The sequence below is a fragment of the Schistocerca nitens genome, chromosome 4 (genome assembly GCF_023898315.1).
Source record: "Schistocerca nitens isolate TAMUIC-IGC-003100 chromosome 4, iqSchNite1.1, whole genome shotgun sequence".
Taxonomy (NCBI): Eukaryota; Metazoa; Arthropoda; class Insecta; order Orthoptera; family Acrididae; genus Schistocerca; species Schistocerca nitens.
In genome coordinates, this window is record NC_064617.1 from 692,420,917 (window position 1) to 692,442,097 (window position 21,181).

The 21,181-nt window shown below is 36.7% G+C and overlaps 1 protein-coding gene across 4 annotated transcripts in view; it reads left to right on the top strand.

Annotated features, from left to right (window-relative positions):
• LOC126251924 (ankyrin repeat and BTB/POZ domain-containing protein 2) overlaps nucleotides 1-21,181 on the top strand; it is a 671,398-nt gene that overhangs the window by 493,383 nt on the left and 156,834 nt on the right. For all 4 annotated transcript variants that reach the window (XM_049952673.1, XM_049952674.1, XM_049952675.1 and 1 more), the window contains 3 exons: nucleotides 10,187-10,338; nucleotides 14,242-14,329; nucleotides 14,417-14,646. In XM_049952673.1, the coding sequence (XP_049808630.1) occupies nucleotides 10,187-10,338; nucleotides 14,242-14,329; nucleotides 14,417-14,646 (470 nt within the window). The remainder of the gene's footprint in view (nucleotides 1-10,186; nucleotides 10,339-14,241; nucleotides 14,330-14,416; nucleotides 14,647-21,181) is intronic.

Genomic DNA, 21,181 nt, shown 5'->3' on the forward strand with positions numbered 1-21,181 from the left:
TTCCAACTCTTTCTCGATAGGTATGTTTTTTATTAACAAGATATCTTGTTGTTGTGGTCTTCAGTCGTGAGACTGGTTTGATGCAGCTCTCCATGCTACTCTATCCTGCACAAGCTTCTTCATCTCCCAGTACCTACTGCAACCTACATCCTTCTGAATCTGCTTGGTGTATTCATCTCTTGGTCTCCCTCTATGATTTTTACCCTCCACGCTGCCCTCCAATACTAAATTGGTGATCCCTTGATGCCTCAGAACATGTCCTACCAACTGATCCCTTCTTCTAGTCAAGTTGTGCCACAAACTTTTCCTCTCCCCAATCCTATTCAACACCTCCTCATTCGTTATGTGATCTACCCATCTAATCTTCAGCATTCTTCTGTAGCACCACATTTCCGAAGCTTCTATTCTCTTCTTGTCTAAACTATTTATTGTCCATGTTTCATTTCCATACATGGCTACACTCCATACAAATACTTTCAGAAACGACTTCCTCACACTTAAATCTATATTCGATGTTAACAAATTTCTCTTCTTCAGAAACGCTTTCCTTGCCATTGCCAGTCTACATTTTATATCCTCTCTACTTCGACCATCGTCAGTTATTTTGCTCCCCAAATAGCAAAACTCCTTTACTACTTTAAGTGTCTCATTTCCTAATCTAATTCCCTCAGCATCACCCGACTTAATTCGACTACATTCCATTATCCTCGTTTTGCTTTTGTTGATGTTCATCTTATACCCTCCTTTCAAGACACTGTCCATTCCGTTCAACTGCTCTTGCAAGTCCTTTGCTGTCACTGACAGAATTGCAATGTCATTGGCGAACCTAAAAGTTTTTATTTCTTCTCCATGGATTTTAATACCTACTCCGAAATTTTCTTTTGTTTCCTTCACTGCTTGCTCAATATACAGATTGAATAACATCGGTGAGAGGCTGCAACCCTGTCTCACTCCCTTCCCAACCACTGCTTCCCTTTCATGCCCCTCCACTCTTATAACTGCCATTTGGTTTCTGTACAAATTGTAAATAACCTTTCGCTCCCTATATTCTACCCCTGCCACCTTCAGAATTTGAAAGAGAGTATTCCAGTCCACATTGTCAAAAGCTTTCTCTAAATCTACAAATGCTAGAAACGTAGGTTTGCCTTTCCTTAATCTAGCTTCTAAGATTAGTCGTAGGGTCAGTATTGCCTCACGTGTTCCAATATTTCTACGGAATCCAAACTGATCTTTCCCAAGGTTGGCTTCTACTAGTTTTTCCATTCATCTGTAAAGAATTCGCGTTAGTATTTAGCAGCTGTGACTTATTAAACTGATAGTTCGGTAATTTTCACATCTGTCAACACCTGCTTTCTTTGGGATTGGAATTATTTTATTCTTCTTGAAGTCTGAGGGTATTTCGCTTGTCTCATACATCTTGCTCACCAGATGGTAGAGTTTTATCAGGACTGGCTCTCCCGTGGCCGTCAGTAGTTCTAATGGAATGTTGTCTACTCCGGGGGCCTTGTTTCGACACAGGTCTTTCAGTGCTCTGTCAAACTCTTCACGCAGTATCATATCTCCCATTTCATCTTTATCTACATCCTCTTCCATTTCCATAAAGTGTCCTCAAGTACATCGCCCTTGTATTGACCCTCTATATACTCCTTCCACCTTTCTGCTTTCCCTTCTTTGCTTAGAACTGGGTTTCATCTGAGCTCTTGATATTCATACAAGTGGTTCTCTTTTCTCCAAAGGTCTCTTTAATTTTCCTGTAGGCAGTATCTATCTTACCCCTAGTGAGACAAGCCTCTACATCCTTACATTTATCCTCTAGCCATTCCTGCTTAGCCATTTTGCACTTCCTGTCGATCTCATTTTTGAGATGTTTGTATTCCTTTTTGCCTGTTTCATTTACTGCATTTTTATATTTTCTCCTTTCATCAATTAAATTCAATATTTCTTCTGTTACCCAAGGATTTCGACTAGCCCTTGTCTTTTTACCTAGTTGATCCTCTGCTGCCTTCACTACTTCATCCCTCAAAGCTATCCAGTCTTCTTCTACTGTATTTCTTTCCCCCATTCCTGGCTCTCCCGTGGCCGTCAGTAGTTCTAATGGAATGTTGTCTACTCCGGGGGCCTTGTTTCGACACAGGTCTTTCAGTGCTCTGTCAAACTCTTCACGCAGTATCATATCTCCCATTTCATCTTTATCTACATCCTCTTCCATTTCCATAAAGTGTCCTCAAGTACATCGCCCTTGTATTGACCCTCTATATACTCCTTCCACCTTTCTGCTTTCCCTTCTTTGCTTAGAACTGGGTTTCATCTGAGCTCTTGATATTCATACAAGTGGTTCTCTTTTCTCCAAAGGTCTCTTTAATTTTCCTGTAGGCAGTATCTATCTTACCCCTAGTGAGACAAGCCTCTACATCCTTACATTTATCCTCTAGCCATTCCTGCTTAGCCATTTTGCACTTCCTGTCGATCTCATTTTTGAGATGTTTGTATTCCTTTTTGCCTGTTTCATTTACTGCATTTTTATATTTTCTCCTTTCATCAATTAAATTCAATATTTCTTCTGTTACCCAAGGATTTCGACTAGCCCTTGTCTTTTTACCTAGTTGATCCTCTGCTGCCTTCACTACTTCATCCCTCAAAGCTATCCAGTCTTCTTCTACTGTATTTCTTTCCCCCATTCCTGCCATTTGTTCCCTTATGCTCTCCCTGAAACTCTGTACAACCTCTGGTTTAGTCAGTTTATCCAGGTCCCATCTCCTTAAATTCCCACCTTTTTGCAGTTTCTTCAGTTTTAATCTACAGTTCATAACCAATAGATTGTGGTCAGAGTCCACATCTGCCCCTGGAAATGTCTTACAATTTAAAACCTGATTCCTAAATCTCTGTCTTACCATTATATAATCTATCTGAAATCTGTCAGTATCTCCAGGCTTCTTCCATGTATACAACCTTCCTTTATGATTCTTGAACCAAGTGTTAGCTATGGTTAGTTATGCTCTGTGCAAAATTCTACCAGGCGGCATCCTCTTTCATTTCTTAGCCCCAATCCATATTCACCTACTACATTTCCTTCTCTCCCTTTTCCTACTACCAAATTCCAGTCACCCATGACTATTAAATTTTCATCTCCCTTCACTATCTGAATAATTTGTTTTATTTCCTCATACATTTCTTCAATTTCTTCGTCATCTGCAGAGCTAGTTGGCATATAAACTTGTACTACTGTAGTAGGTGTGGACTTCGTGTCTATCTTGGCCACAATAATGCGTTCACTATGCTGTTTGTAGTAGCTTACCCGCATTCCTATTTTTTTATTCATTATTAAACCTACTCCTGCATTACCCCTATTTGACTTTGTATTTATAACCCTGTATTCGCCTGACCAAAAGTCTTGTTCCTCCTGCCACCAAACTTCACTAATTCCCACTATATCTCACTTTTACCTATCCATTTCCCTTTTTAAATTTTCTAACCTACCTGCCCGATTAAGGGATCTGACATTCCACGCTCCGATCCGTAGAACGCCAGATTTCTTTCTCCTGATAACGACGTCCTCTTGAGTAGTCCCCGCCCCGAAATCCAAATGGGGGACTGTTTTACCTCCGGAATATTTTACCAAGAGGACGCCATCATCATTAACCATACAGTAAAGCTGCATGCCCTCGGGAAAAATTACAGCTGTAGTTTCCCCTTGCTTTCAACCGTACACACTACCAGCACAGCAAGGCCGTTTTGGTTAGTGTTACAAGGCCAGATCAGTCAATCATCCAGACTGTTGTCCCTGCAACTACTGAAAAGGCTGCTGCCCCTCTTCAGGAACCACGCATTTGTCTGGTCTCTCAACAGATACCCCTCTGTTGTGGTTGCACCTACGGTACGGCCATCTGTATCGCTGAGGCACGCAAGCGTCCCCACCAACGCCAAGGTCCATGGTTCATGGGGGGGAAGCTATCTTATTTTGTTCTATTTTGCAAGCAAGTTTTGCATTGCAGTCTTTGCTGGAGGTTTTACCAAAATACTTTGTCTTAAACTCTTACCCACACAGTTCCCCAGATGTTTTGCACAAATTGTGCTTTGCATAACACTCAACAGTGAACATATACTGTTTTATCATGAGCACTATTTTGTGTTGCATTGAAATGGTCACTAAACATGTCTGTTCCTTTTACTCACTCAGACATAATGTCCCAGCAAAGTACTCAGAACAGAGCATGCGGCAGATGTGCATTTCACTCCGAATATCCACATAATTAACAGGAGGCATGGCTGGTAAGAAATGTTTTTCAGTTGTTAATGAACTTCAGAAAACTGCTAGTTTCCTGCCTTATGTCTGTCTCTAGTATTTACTGGTATTGTGGATTTGGAACAGATACAGATTCTTAAAGTATGTTGACTACCTGTAATTATTGGTCCTCCCTAGAGCAAATATTAATGCCAATTTTATAACAAGCTGCTGTTCAGTTTGCAAGCACAGCCTGTATGTTTTGAATGGCATTTATTTCTTAAACCACTAGTTAAGGTTCACACAAACTCATAACTGTGTAACTCTATGTCTTACAGAAACTCTTACTATGCATTTCTATAAAAATAAAAATTGTTTACAGTTGTGAGACATAGATGTCGATGGCCGCAAATTAAATGAAGTTCTGTATGTAACATTCCTAGTCATTTGGGTGGTAACATATTTAAATCTCACCATCACATGTTACCCAAAAAGTTCAGATTTTCCAGCTTTCCACTTAAACTTTGACATCAGCGGTAAATAAACAGCTTGGTTTCTGAAAAGTATGAACACAAATGAAGTTGTGTTTTCTTTCTGGAACTCGGTACTAGTATCCGTAGGGAAAAAAGGCTAATCAGTGTTTATTTTTATTTATTTGTTTATTTGAGATACATACTCCATAGATTCAGCATGGCATGTTTACACAATGTATGTGGAACGAGTCAAAGCAGATACAATATAGATATCATACAATACAATACATACTAGTATATTACACATGGTAGATGAATGATTAAAAATTGGTACAATACAATAATATAATAGAGATAATAAACAAAACAATACAAAATTGCAGTAGTGATAAAAAAAAAACAATACAGATCAGTGACAAAGGAAATAATCTGAATTATTACTCAAATTATTTATCTCTGATGAAGAATTCATCTAAAGAGTAGAAACATTTTTCCAGTAGGAATTCCTTTAGCTTTTTTTTGAATAGTGTTTTATTTTCTTTTAGACACTTTATATTACTTGGGAGTGCATTAAAAGATTTTTGTACTTGTGTACTTTACCCCTTTTTGTCTGTTCACAGTGCATATCACCTTTCTGTCGTGTGTTATAATGATGGTATGCCTCATTTGTTTCATATTCGAGAAATTGAGAAGTGTGAAAGCCATGAGTGAGAGGAGATATTGTGAGATAGTGGTTAATATACCTAACTGTTTAAAAAGATTGCAACATGAGGTTCTTGGAGGAACATTACATATAATTCGGTCTACTTTTTTCTGGCTTACAAAAATTTTTTAAAAAAATGGTGAGTTGCCCCAGAAGATTATTCCATAGCACATCACTGAATGAAAGTAGCCAAAATATGCAGACTTTGATATGTTGAAGTCTCCAATTTCGGAGATTATTTGGATGGCAAATGTTGCTGAGCTAAGCTTTTTTAGTGTTTGCTGTATGTGGAATTCCCAGTTGAGCTGGTTATCTATGTGAACACCTGGGAACTTTGTGCACTGAACGCTCTGTAACTGTTGGCTCTCGTGTGCAATGTTAATCTCTTCTGGGCTTATGTAACTGGATTGGAACTGCATGTAATTTATTTTACTGAGGTTTATTGCTAGAGAATTTGCTGTGAACCAGTTCAGAGCATTTGCAAGTGCTTGGTTGGCATTTAACTCTACGTCAGTGGAGGTTTTGTTGGCTGTCACTATACTTGTGTCATCTGCAAACGTTGTGATATTGCTAGCACTGTTTGAGGTCACGGGTAGGTCATTAATATATATAATAAATAGGAGGGGTCCAAGGACTGATCCTTGTGGAACTCCATGATGTACTGTTCCCCAGTCAGACTCTACCTCTCCTACTTGTAGACTGTTAACGCCTAATACTATTTTTTGTTGTCTGTCTTCTAGATATGATCTGAGCCAGTTACCCATTTGTGCACGGATTCCTTATTGGGCTGCTTTTCCTAAAAGTATTCCGTGATCAATGCAGTCGAAAGCCTTAGTCAGGCCACAGAATATGCCAACGGCTAATTTTTTCTTGTCAAGACATTCTAAAACGTTATTTGTAAGTGTGTAAATTGCTTCAGTTGCAGATATACCTGATCTGAAACCAAATTTTTGTTTACTAATTAGTGCAAATTTTTCAAGGTGATTGACAATCCTGATGTATATTAATTTTTCAAAGACTTTAGAAAATGCTGTTACAAGAGAGATAGGATGATAGTTGGAAACACATGTGGGATCACCTTTTTTGTAGAGGGTCTTCACAGTAAAATACTTCATTCTGTCAGGGAAGATACCTCGATTTAGAGATGCATTGAATTTATGAGCTAGAACTTTTGGAGTTGATTACAGCTGGCTTTTATCAGTTTGCTGGAAATATTGTCTACACCCAATGAATTTTTACTTTTTAGAGAAACCATGGTTTTTCTTACTTTTTGCACAGTTATGGGGGCCATATGTATCATGTGTATAGAGTTAGGGAAAAGTTCTTTCAGAGTTTTTATTGCCTTTTCTGAAGAGCCTCTGCATGCTGTTTTCTCCACAACAGTTAAAAAGTGCTCATTAAAGATTTTAGCTACAATATCTTGATTTTGAACTAGTTTACCTTCATTGTTAAGAGCAATATTTTGGGTCTTGTTGGGGTAATTCGCACCAGTCTCATTTCGTATCACTTCCCATATAGTTTTGATTTTATTAGTGGAGTTATTAATTTTTGAGCACAGATACATACTTTTTGATTTCTGAATGACTTTGTTCAATATTTTACAGTATTTTTTATAGCTATTTAAAAGATTAGGGTCATCCGATTTTTTTGAGGCAATGTACAACTCTCTCTTTCTTTTTGTATTTTGTAATCTTTCTAAGGTTTTTGACTGTGTGTCTCACAAAAGATTTCTCAATGAAGTACGTCACTACGGCATTAGAGGAGCAGTGGGAAATTGGCTAAAACATTACATCTAAGACAAGAAGGAGAAGTTTGACTATTGGGTGTTGACTTCTAACACAAGGTTTACATTTTGATAGCTAACTGCAGAGTGGCTGATTGATTGTTGTGTGATGCGCATCCTTATAAATGTGCTTAAGATGACAAATCAAAATTTGGTTGTTACATTTTTAATACTAATGTAAAAGGTAGCAAAATTAATGGGCACAGAATTACAACTTACAGAAGAGTCTATTTAGCTATGAGCTATACAATTTGTAAAAGGTAAATTATAGGTATTTTTTTATGAAAATGATTTCCACTTGCATAGGAATTCTTAAAGCCTGTCAAAAAGTTTCTAGAACGTGAAATTTTCCACACTGAATAATTAACAAACTGATAATGTAGGAAAAGATAGATTGCTACTTATCATAAAGATGACACATTAAGCTGCAGACAGGTATAATTAAAAGACACTTACACATAAGCTTTTGCCATAGCCTTTGCCAGAAAATGAAAGAGAAACACAAATCATTCATTCACACAAGCAGGCACACTTCACGCACACCTGTCCACCAACTTTGACCCCTGGAGATTCTGTTGTTTGTTTTAGCAAACTAATAAGTTATCGTAGTGAAACTGTGCATTTTGGAATTGAAAAAATCTGGACTACAAAATTATGGTATTGAATTTTGGAAATAATCGGTATTTATTATTCAAACTTTCTGGAACACAAAATATAGAATATGAATAAATTTTCAAATAGGATGTCTTTGAGAAAGTTAAGCATTTTCAGAGAAGTGGAATAGGGTGTTCAAATAAACTAACCCATTTAGAAATAAACAGCTGTTTGCTCACTGACACTTCATCCTCACATGTTTTGTATGGATCGTAAATGACGAATATTTCTTTAGAAAAAATATTTCCAGGTGAACTAACTATAATATTATCATTGGTAATCATGAAACTGTACAGTAAATAATAAAGTTCAGTGAAATAAAGCATGAATAATAAATTAGCTATTTTATGTAACTGTTGTGTATGTGCTATTAACAAAGCAAGATTAAATAAAGGAAAAACAAATATATTGATGTCAGGAGGGCTATAGGAACAAGTAAGATAGTCCCACCATGCTATGTTACAAACTTATAAGATGGTTCAAAGTAAATTGTCTCAGTAAACCTGAGCAAAAGTAATTATATCCATTTCAGCTCCAATCACAAAATCACTCAGGAGATATCTATTGTACAAGATAGCTGGCAAATACAAAGAGTATACTCCATCAAATTCTTAGGGCCTCCATATCAATAGCTGGGTTAGCTGGGTGCATCATAAAATAGTTTTTCTCAGATATATTTGCTGTTAGGACAATCCCACATATTGCATTGTCACAGGGTCATATACTTTGGGTACTTCCAATATGTTATGTGCAGTGGAGTTATTTTATTCATCCACGTCAAAGAAAATGATAGTTCTACAAAAAGAAAAAAGATTGTCTGAAGTATATGCAGTTTTTCTGAGAACCATGTACTGCAATCCTTTTAAAACTTGGGATATGTACCACCATTTTCCAATATGTTTATTCCACTATGAACTTCATGGCTGATAATCCGGTGCACTGTGAAACTAATAGCCTCAACAGAAGAAGAAAGATTACCCTCAATTGTGAATTCAAAAATCTAAACCAGTTACAGAAAGGTGTACAGTATTCCATTTCTCTTCATCATTGTTTTCATATCCTTCCAGCAAGTGAGGTAGTATGTTTAGGAACAATTTACATCCATTTTGCTCCATCTTGATGTACTTCTTGTCTGGGTATTGTTTCCCTGTTTTCCCCTCTAGTCTTCAGATCTTCCTCAATCTGATCCAGCCATCTTTTTTTGGGTCATCCTATTGGTCATTCTGCCGCACATTTCTGTCTGAGTTTTGTTTTGGGCAAGTAATGATCCGTCATCCTCTTCGCATGCCTAAACCACTTGAGCCATCCAGTACTCAGTCTCTCAGGCATTGACAGATCCACTTGCATCTCTCCTCTGATGTCTTCATTCCTAATTTTATCTCAGCCAGTCTTCTGCAAGGCTTATAGAAGTAATTCCATTTTGCATGCTTGTAACTTGTTCAAATCTGCCTTCAGCTGCATGTTGTGCCACCGGGTGGTCAGCTTTGTTTGGTAGTGGCATTTATCCTGGTGAAGGATTACTTTGAAGGTAGCAAGTTTTCTTTCTTTTGGTGTGTGCCTGTTGATGGCTCAATGCTCCTGCTTTTCAGTGAGTTGTCTCTTGTAATTCAGAAGCATTTGCTTTCTGCCAGAACTTTCCTACAACATTCAAAACTTTTCATTCATTAGATAAATTTTTGACAAAGGCATATGCACTGTTTATGCATATACTTTCATTATTGTTTTATGTATTGTTGCTCAGCATGTGCCAATACTTGAAAGACATCTTTTTTCCCATTGCTTTTGTATTAGTTCTAGTTTTATATTTTTGTTTCCCTGAAACTGTCTCTGTAAATCAACTTCGCTTTCCTGTATTACAAGTTCTGTGTGATATACATTTATTTATTTTTGGACTCATTCCACATCTGAGCTTCTCACACGCATGAAAGGATATACAGAATATGTTTATAAATAAATAAATAAATAATTTCCTCCTTCACGACTGGATTTATATAATGCAGTGAATGAATGAACAACTGTTCTGCATAGACACATATATGGAACATTTAACTGTATTTGAAAATATTATGAAAGGGTAGTTGCTACTCACCATGTAGTGAAGATGCTGAGATGCAGGTAGAAACAACAAAAAGACCGCGGTCGTGTGTGTGTGTGTGTGTGTGTGTTTTGTCTATTCTGCTGAAGGCCTGTATGGTCAAAAGCTTTGTTTGACATTCTTTATTTGTGCCCATCTGCAACTCAGCATCTTCACTTATATTATGAATATTATGAACAGCAACTATCCTTTTGTAATACTGTCATTATTCCATCCTGGATTTCCCACTGCTTGATTTACCTGTATTTTCTTACAGCGGAGACAAGATTCTAATGGGAGCTCATCTGATGATGGTGCACGAAGTTCTGGGCATGCTAGCATGTCAGATGGGCATCTGAGTTCATCACCATCTTCTGAACGTCATCAGCATTACAGGTCACCATTGAACTCTGTACCAGAAGATGAGAGGTGAGGCAACTGTCTGAATTACTTCAACAGCTCTCTTTTCTTTCAAGATGCTTATTATTCTTTACGGGTATGTAAGTAAGTCAGAATGTTGTGATGATATAATCAGTTTATAAATTACATTTGGAATATAGTTATTAAAACTGAAGTTAATGTATAAGTCAGAAGAAGAATGCTCATTTATTAGTCACTGAAACTGGGCATAGCTGGTAGACATTCAATAAAAAATAATGAATTTTAATTGTGGAGGAAGTGAAACTGGAAAAGACTGAGAGAGAATTGATTTATTATTATTGTAAGTAAGAGACACTTAGAATTCCAGATTGAGAAAGGCTCTTGAGGTACACATAAGTAGTCACATATTGTGTGTGTTTATCTTGACTTAGGGTTCTGGATGGCTTTACTTTTCTATATTTTATGTATGTTCTGACCATTTCTCATTTGCTGTATGAAGTTTCCTCCAGCCAGGGATTCTAAAAGCTCAATTATTTCAGCTTTATTTATTATTAAATAGGGTCCTTCTTGTCAAAATACTGTTGATACTCACTAAAAGAATAATGGTGTGTGTGTGTGTGTGTGTGTGTGTGATCAAAAGAATTGAAGATATAAACTCTATGTAATTTTGTACATTTTTTTCAGAGTGCTCATTTCCATATAATTCTTCTGGATTGTAGACTATATAGTCTTGTAAAATTGTGTATCAATATTCTGGATACTGTAGTGGATTCAGACCACATCACTGTACTTTTAAAACAACAATGCATTTTGCTCATGGATCTCATGTTTTTTTAATTTTTTTATTTCATATTCCAAATGGTTCCCGTGGGCACAAAGTCTACTGGAAGCCCATAAGCACTGATAGATGCCTGCAGCCTGTATACCACCACCACCCACTTGGTTTACTAAGAGAGCTCAACGAATCTGAAGCACTGACACTGCAGAATTAGAACTACAGAAGCCGTCAATCAATTTCAGAGCCAGAACATACAGTTAAGAGACTAAGTTAAGAAACTGTGAAGAAAGTGATGTCCACAAAGAGCAAGAGCAACGAAGATGAGGTGGAATAACAACACTCTGTCCTTGTACATTACCAGGAAGGAATCTCAACCATACGAGGAAAATTTTTCATTGGGTGGACATTAAATCAAACTATCAGAGGAACAGCAAAATTAATGGTTTCATCAGTTCACTGAACATGCTGGGAATTTTTTCTGAGTGTATAGTAGTGTACATTGGGAAGACAAGGCTACCTATCAGAACACATGTAAAAAAGCATGAGGATTCTGTACAGCACGGAGACCATCATAAATTCACAGCGGAAGAATACCGAACTGAGTGTGGTAAAAGTGCACAGTTTGGGGAGACTCACATTTTAAACTACAGTCATTGAAGCTGGTCGACCTAACCCCTTCTTCTCCATTTCCAACATCCAATCACATGCCAAACTGTATTTATGTTCTCTCTAATAAAGTAGTGTCAGTATAGTGGAGTTAAAAGTTGTGTTGCCCACTAGTATCAAATGTCCTGATGAAGACCATTAACAACAGTGACTGAATAGGTTTTACATAATTTTACAACATGCTATGATCTACCAGAAGAATTTTATGAAAATATAAACTTTATGTTAATTGCTTTCAGGATAGACTGTACACAAAGCCCACTTTTAACTCAATGTGCATTGTCCAACATTTTTTGTTTTGGCTAGTGATGTCCACTCCTAAAATGTGACTTTTGAAGTTCTTTAAAATTCACATCTACAACAGTCTGATAACTTCTTTGGTGGATTCCAAACATTTACCAACCATAAATTCCTTTAGATGTCAAAGCTAGCAGGTGCCAAATCCGGTATAGAGGGTAGATGTTTTATCCACTTAATCATATTTTAGTATAACAGAGGGAAACATTCCACGTGGGAAAAATATACCTAAAAACAAAGACGATGTGACTTACCGAACGAAAGCGCTGGCAGGTCGATAGACACACAAACAAACACAAACATACACACAAAATTCAGGCTTTTGCAACAAACTGTTGCCTCATCAGGAAAGAGGGAAGGAGAGGGAAAGACGAAAGGATGTGGGTTTTAAGGGAGAGGGTAAGGAGTCATTCCAATCCCGGGAGCGGAAAGACTTACCTTAGGGGGAAAAAGGACGGGTATACACTTGCACACACACACATATCCATCCACACATATACAGACACAAGCAGACATATTTAAAGACCATTTTTGTGTGTATGTTTGTGTTTGTTTGTGTGTCTATCGACCTGCCAGCGCTTTCGTTCGGTAAGTCACATCGTCTTTGTTTTTAGATATAATCATATTTTAGATTCCTTACCATTGCACTGTTAAAGTAAATTTGTGGGCAGGTGCATTATTCTGGTGAAAGATGATTACATTACACTGTTAAAGCACATTTGTGGGCAGGTGCATTATTCAGATGAAAGATGATTTTCTTTTGCGATCCAGACCTATATTTGTGGACTTTTTTGTACAGTTTATCTAAAACAGTTCACTAATTATTTCATCCAATTGGCCCAGAAGACCTCACTCAAAGGTAATTAATTAGAAGAATCAGTTTTGCCTCTCAAAAAATACTCTGTATTCTTTCATGAAAGCACTGCCTCCTCTCTCCCACATGGCCACTGTCTCCCATCCATTGGTATGAAATGGTGTCATCCACAGTGACAAATCAGCATATAAAATCATTTGTTCATTTTAAAATGTTGCAACCATTATTGTGTAATTCATCTTTGCATTTCTTTTGGGCAGGATCCAACAAATGCATCACCCATCTTGTCTAAATCTTTCTAGTAGTTAATTCTTCATTTGTACTCTACTTTCTCATACAACTGTGGCACCAGCTATTCCACCAATTCTCTATGAATTTCTGAATGGAGTAAACTTTCCAAAATGTAAAGTTCTGTAGTGAAACTATTTGCCAGTTTATACAACTGAGCAACATACACACAACTACATTAAAAAGCTGTGTTAAAAGACTGTTCTGCATATCATTTTGATACCTACATTATTGTGAAACATATCCAGAACCAAGAACAGAGCTTTTCCCCTTGTCCTCATCGAAATTAGAAAAAGTAAGCTTGCAGTGACACATTTTTTGAGCAAGTACAGATTAGATATGAGAATACGAAACAAAGGAGTACTGCCATTGGAGGTTATTGAAAAGAATTAATGGGAAAAATGGATCAGAGAGGAACAACAAACAGAAGAGTTATTCAGACTCAAGATAAAAATAAATATACAAGTTCCTCAAAGAGATCTGCATTTTTTCAGATCATTGCTAACTGCTCAGCAGGAAGAATTTTTATTTCATATTATTTTTGAGCCTAGTTCTCAGGAACTGTACTTCCACTTCTTAGACTCTAATTTTATTTTCTGTTCTCTCGTGTGACTCCTCTGACATAGGTTTCAGTACTGTTTGCTTGCCTCCACAATGTATGTAACTATCCTCCAGCCTCGTCTCATATTTTCTTTTCTTTTAGTTTCTGATGGGGGAATTTTTGGTCATTCAAGCATACTCAAGATTCATCTTTTGTTTCTATGGCTGTTAACCTTATTCCAGTTTTGTTAATTTCTATCTGCATGTAGCCCATAGCTCTTATTCTTTTAAATGGTGCTACAGTGATACAGATCGACTTCATGTTAAAATGTTCTCTCCAGGTAAATTGTTTTCCCAGGGAAATATTTCTTTTGTCAGATAATTAACACAACATGTTTTAGCATCAATTTACATACAGATGATAGCATGATAGTGGCTTCATTAAAGCCCAAAATAGTGAAAGCACTTGAGATGAGGTTGATAGCTACAGTGTTTTAATATTATTCCAAGTATGTCTGTATAATTAAATGAACTTGTTAAATGGAAATTAATGAAATGTTTGTTATAGGTTGTCTGCTAGTGTGATGCCAAATCAGTCACGAACAAATCGAAAAGCTACCCATAACCGAAGTCGCCACAGAGCTACCCCAGCCAAGGTATTTCTTCTTTATAAAAATTACACATTTTCACTTAGAGCATGCCACAAAATCAGATACTCTGCAAAAACAAATTTCTGATAACAGTTGGTTCCGGCTGGCTCAGGGCTGGAAGACATCAAACTTGCTATCCAGCAGCTGACAATGAGATCACACACATCTAATACTGGGTATTCCACATCTACGTACTCCAGTCTTAGTGGCAGTGAGTCCAGTGAGCCAGCAGTACGTCGGCTGATGAGGCATTCTTCTCTTGAGACAATAAACACTAATGTTACCAGTGCTGATGAATTTGTTTGGGTGGATTCACACAACAGGTAACTGCTATTGTTCAGTGCTTTTAATCATGTTGTGTACATACATATTATAAGTGTCCTGTCATGTTTTAAAGGCCAAGTCTCATCTTTGCAACCATTGTCTTCTGTCTTCCATTTCAAACTTTTGTTTCTTGATAGTTTTTGAATCTCATTGCACTTCCAAGATCTTAGTGTAATGTCTCCTTTGTTTACCACTTGTTGTGTCCTCCCTCCCCTCCCCCACCACTCGCCCCAAAGATGATGTTTGCAAGGAAGACAGGGTGTCTGAGAGCATAGCCTATCATTTTTGCTTTGCTTCAATTAATCTCCTTTGTGTGCTGTTCAGTTTGGTTATTTTCTTCCATATCCACATTTCTGTTGCTTATACATGACCTTTGTATTTTGTCCAGCTTTCCCTTTCATGTAGGAATATGTTCCAGATGTGTAAGCCTTGGCAAAAGTATTCCTTATCTTGATGTTCACAGGGTTACTTGTTGATAAGCTTCTTTTTTCTGGAAGGTGTTCCTGCCAAGGGCAAGTATTCTTTTAATTTCTGAGTTGCACCTTTTATCTTCCAAAATGGTGCTTCGTGTCCAACAAAAATTTTTCATTTTTATCAATTTCAAGTTAACCAATTTTACATAATGGTAGTTGAACTGTGGCACTTACTTATACCAAGACCTTTTGCCTTATTTTCAATTAATCTGTGCCCTGTGTTTTCTGAAAGAAGTAGTGCAAAAGGAAAGCACTGAAATCTCTCTCTCTCTGTCTCTGTCTCTCTCTCTCTCTCCCTCTCTCCCTCCCTCTCTCTCCCCCTCTCCCTCCCTCCCTCTCTCTCTTCAATCAAAGTAGATGTTTTCCACAATATACAGGTTGAATACTAATTCCACTGCCAAAACTCTGGAGGTTGTTCAAGAATATTTTCTGTTTATTTTGGTACAAGGAGCCAGAGTCTCCATGGTTCATTACAATGTAATTGCATTTCATTTGATATCTTAGTATCATTTATCTTTGTAGTCCACTGAAAATATATGCACAACATTGAAAATGTTGAGAATACCAGTATGCACTGTGTGTCTTGTTTCGGAACATTCTTGTTCCATTCAAACATGGTCCTACTTTACTTTTTGCCTTCAAGCTTGCATTCAGTACAACTCATAACTGTTCTGGATTTGTTGTTGTTTTTTTTCCCAAGGTACCTCATGTATGGGTTCACTGAATGCAATGGAAGAGTGACACTGTGATAAAAATGTAAAAATTTCATCTGAGGAGTGTTGCATTACTCTATTGTTTGGTGACTGCATATTACAGGTTTTTTTCACCATTGTCATGATGTTTACGCAGAAACAATAGTTGGGTTAAAAACTGAATAAATAATAATTACACTGATTCCTTATGCTAAAATGCTCAGAAAATATCCCTGAAGAACCTTTGAAATTTTTTCAATGGAGTTTAGGTTCACCCTATATACAGGGTGAGTCAGGAGGAGTGGTTATTATAGTATTAGTGTTTCTGAACAAAATGCTTCATATGGACTTATGCCCTATTCCAAATTATTCTGAGATAGAATGCATTTAGTGTACATTTTTATTTATTTCCTGTATTATTCAAACATTGTCATTGTTTATGACATACCACAGTAGTGGAGAGGAAGCTGGGACAAACAATTTGATACAGGAGATTTGTTGTCTATCAAGTCGAGAAACTACCTCAAACTGGCATACAAGAGCTACCTAAGATACAGCGAATGCACGTCAAGATTTTCAGTATTCTCGCACTGTCTTCGTGCAGCCTATTAGCCCTACAAAACAAATGAATGGGACCTTTCTTGTAGGAAATTTGATGTAGTTTAATTTTGTACTGTGAAACATTTTTGCTGGAAGCTGGTGTTTTCTAGTTATTCAAGAAAAATGTACGAAAGTGATATTAAATGTGTTCTATCTCAGAAAGCATTCAGAATACAGCATATGTCGATATAAAGATTTTTGTTCAGAATCACCGTTTAAAGCATGTACCTTTCCTCCTGACTGACCCTTTATAACCATTAAGTAATATAGAAGTAATTCTCATAATTATCAATGCGAGTAGATTAGCACTAATTGTAATTGGTTGTTAGTTTACAGAAGTAGCCTGCAGTGGGATGATGGGAATTGTATAACGTGGTGAATGAATGAATGAATGAATTGATGAAGCATCTAGTACATCCAGCATCCTGTTCATGTCCGTTTCTAAGTCCGCAGCTAGTGCAATAACATCATCAAATTTTATGCACTGAATTAGCTCTCCATTTATCTTTTTCTTTGATTTTCTATCTTAAGTTGTGAATCCCTTTCTCAATAAACATATTACATGGATATGATGAAAGGGGGCAATCCTGTAAAGAACTTGTTTTCCTATTTGCAATTACTGATGTGAACTGATGCTGATGCAGTTCCAAGTAAGCCTTGTATTTTTTTCAGTGAGTCCCCATCTTTGTCGTAGATGGAAACAGAAATTTTCGGTATGGCAGGATACCTGTCTTTCCCAGCTCTTTGAAACTGGCAGTGGTATTTCTGTTCAAGTGCAATACATCTTCTAGGGTCATTTGCAAGGATAAAATTGCTTCTCTAGTTCCTCTTCCTAGTCCAAATCTAAACTGATCTTCCTGTATGTAACTGTCTATCTTATTTTTTAATCTATAAAATTATGAGATGGAATTACTTTAGGAGATAAAATATTCAATACTGCCAATAGGCATGAAAGTGCATGATACTAGCCTAGCTTTTGTCTGAGAACTGTCTTGTAGCAAGCATGTCTCTCTCATCCTTGGGCCTGAGAGACTGCCCTTCCTTTTTAAACTTTCTCAAATGACTGTTCTCTCTTCCTTGAGGAAGGAGCAGAACTGTGTTTGCAGGAAATGGAGAACATATACTCTCTTCAGGCAATACACTCTTTTGTTGCTCAATGGCCTTAGTGTGGGATGACATGTAATGTACTTTTTGATGTCACCACATATTATATCTCTCTTTCAAACCAACAGTGAAGTTCACAGAATCAGTACTAGAAATAATTAGATTCTTCATAAAAACTTAGTCATTCATTTCTGCCTAGAAAGCTGTTCATTATTCAGGAACACATATTTTCAGTAGGTATCCAGCAACCATAAAATTTTTTGAAAGTGCAGTTTGAGAAAAGAGTAAAGGATTTATTGGTGCCCAACTTCTCCTACTTAACTGGTGTATTTTTAGAAACATCAGTTACTGTACTTATTAGTACTGTAAATTGCACGCAACATAGCACCAAAATTTGATTCAACTGCAGTGTAGCAATCTGGCCATGCAAACTGTTTTTGTGAATAGTGCTTTATTAGTCTCATATGACACACAATGTAAATTGTTTGATTCAGGTATAGGAGACATGTGAAACATTTGTTGTAAAATTTCACCACAAACAAAGAACTGACGCTAAAAACAATATCTTGTTGTCTGACATTTGACATCCAGTGGGCTCCCATGAGCTGTACACCTATGGGAGCTGTACTAGCATTGTCAGCTTCCGTTGCTTTTCCTCTTCACTGTGCAAAACATTGTGTCTGCGAGTTTTCAGTCAACTGTTGCAGGAAGAGATTTGTGTAACATATAGTTCTGCATACCTTACAGTGTGCAAGGAGAGTAGTCGGAAGAGGAGCACAGGGGAGACAACATGGAGTTTTACACTATAGAGATAGAATGTTTAAATTTTTATGTAATTTTTGTAGTGGATAGAGACTTAAAACATTAGGATTGTTAAGAGTTAATTGTGGACAAACTTGCAACAAAAGGGCACTTTCTGAAGCTTACACATGTGAAATACAATGTAACACACAACTTTGGATGGATATGTTACCAAACTAGGTATTTAGATAACCAAAAGGAATACAAAGAAAAATCATTATGTCAAATAGTTTTTGAGAAATGGTATAATAAGTTTTAAGGTGTTCCACATTCAGAAAAATTTCATGCCCTACAAAAAATTAATAAAATGTGGCTCTTATTAAAATTAAGAATAGGTTTCTGATATGCTGTGAAGTTTTTCTGCTTGTTTACTGTGGTACTGGTGGGCAATGTAAAATCTGATCCAGAGCTGAGACTTCCTATTATTCAGTCTTGCTCATCTTATTATATCCTCACACTCGCCAATATCTTATTGCTGGAAGTTAGGAGTACAATCCAACATCCAATTATCAAAATAAATACAATACTTCTCATAAATGACATAATGTATATTGTACTCTCATTTATAATGATTATGCAAAACAAAGTTGCTCCATTATTCAGAACATCACAAATACATTGATAAGGAATATGTCCAGAAATTATCTGTGTTAGTTAACAGTTTCCAACTGAATATCTGGTTGACAAGTTTTTGCTTGACCCCATGATGTCACAGGCATTGTCACAGCCGCTATTCCTCCACGGCTCACATCATATCTCTAAGGCAGGACCTAACGACATGGAATAAACCATGCAACCAGCAAATATTGTAAACATGGTAAGATGTCTATCATTGTCCCAGCTTGCAGATGTGCTGCGTCCATCCATTTCATAAGCATGTGCATAAATAAATATACATCAAACAGTAGATTATATTAATTCATTACGAAAAAAACTTTTGATAGTGGTGATCATATTCGTTGGTTCGATAAATGCTTGTGCAACACATCACTTCACCAAAGTGATTTGTTACACTAACAAACGAAATGATCATATGGCATTAATGGGTGGGAATCCCCACCTAGGAAAGTTTGGCTGCCGAGTTGCAAGTCTTTTCAGTTGACGCCACATTGTGTGAGTTTTATTTTATTGATGATGAAATGATGATGAGCAGAACTCAACACCTAGTCCCTGAGTGGAGAAGATCTCTGACCCGCTGGGAATCAAACCCAAACTCCCAGCATGGCAGTCAGACGCCCACACCACGCAGCTAAGTGAGCTGACATTACGCTACAGATTCCTTCCTTTGAGCAAATGATTTCATAACTACTGTGAAATGCCAACAAACAATTAACATTCAAAGTCCAAAACTAGTTTTAACCTTCTTAACTACAAGTATCAATATCTTGTGTCAATTTGATGTATAATCACAGCTGTAATTGCATCTCATTTGTAGTAAATATATTTATTTGCATTTATCATATGTGAAATACCCCACATTGAAGTATTAACCATTAATTATAGACATGTATTTGCCTTAACTGTAAGTTTGTTAACACATCTACCATTCTCTTACTGTGGATATGGAAACTTTGATAACAAATGTTTATTACCAATACAGTCCATTAAACTGTTTTATGAAATTTCTTTGTTGTGTCTCATGAAATATACATTACTAGGACCTACAGTCTAGTAGCCATTTAATTTAATCACTCATATTTCATTTAATCAACTATATCACTGCCAGAAGTCAGGTTTAAGTAGCCATACCTGCAACACTTTCGTAAATCACTGGGGATGTGCTACCCTTTGGGCAAACCTGTGAATACAGGTTTTAATAAGCAGATTAGATTATATTAGTTTTTCGTTCCATAGATCCGTGCTGAGGAGATCCTCGTGGATGTGGAACATGTCAATTTTTTTTAAAATGAAATAACAATACTAATAGTATGAACATATACAATACATCATTTGTTTCTACTAAAAAATTCGTCAATGGAGTAGAAGGAGTTGGCCACTAGTAAGTCTTTCAGGATCCTTTTAAACTGATCTTTATTTGTAACTAAATTTTTTATGTTTACTGGCAAATTATTGAAGATGAGTGTTCCTGAGTAGTGGACCCCTTTTTGAACTAAAGTAAGTGCTTTTAAGTCCTTGTGCAGATCATTTTTGTTCCTGGTATTGTATGTATGAACTGAGCTGTTTGTTGGAAAAAGAGATATATTATTTAGGACAAATTTCATTAATGAGTAAATATACTGAGAGGCAGTAGTTAGTATACCCAGTTCTTTGAAGAGGTTTCTACAGGACGTCCGTGAATTTACTCCACAAATGACATGTATTACTCGCTTTTGGACTCTGAAAACTTTTGTTTGACTTGAAGAGTTACCCCAAAATATTATACCATATGACATTATGGAATGAAAGTAGGCAAAGTATGCAGTTGTTAAAGAGAGCACAGCATCCATTGTCATGAAGCATGTTCTTCATCAAACACTTTCAGTTTTTTAAACAGTCACGGAACCAGAGAAGACACATATTTTGAACAATTAATAAGCCTCTGTTGCTGAACCTTCTGTAACAAGTTACCTATCTTTTCAGTCCTGAAGAATAGCATACAAAACTCAGACATTTGCCTCTTTATTATTTCATATTAAAACTACTATATGGAAAAGGTTTTCAAACTAATGTAAATTCATCTACTTTGCTACTTTGGTGCAATCTCTAAACTAATGAGACCAACTTATTTAGTAACTAACAAGATACACCTCTTTCTTCAGGAAGATTGTCCTTTCACAGTTTCACATTTCTTGTGGCGCATGTCTTTCGATCATGTCTATATTTTTGTTCCATTGTCCTATCCTCTTTCTCCAGCAAATAGATCA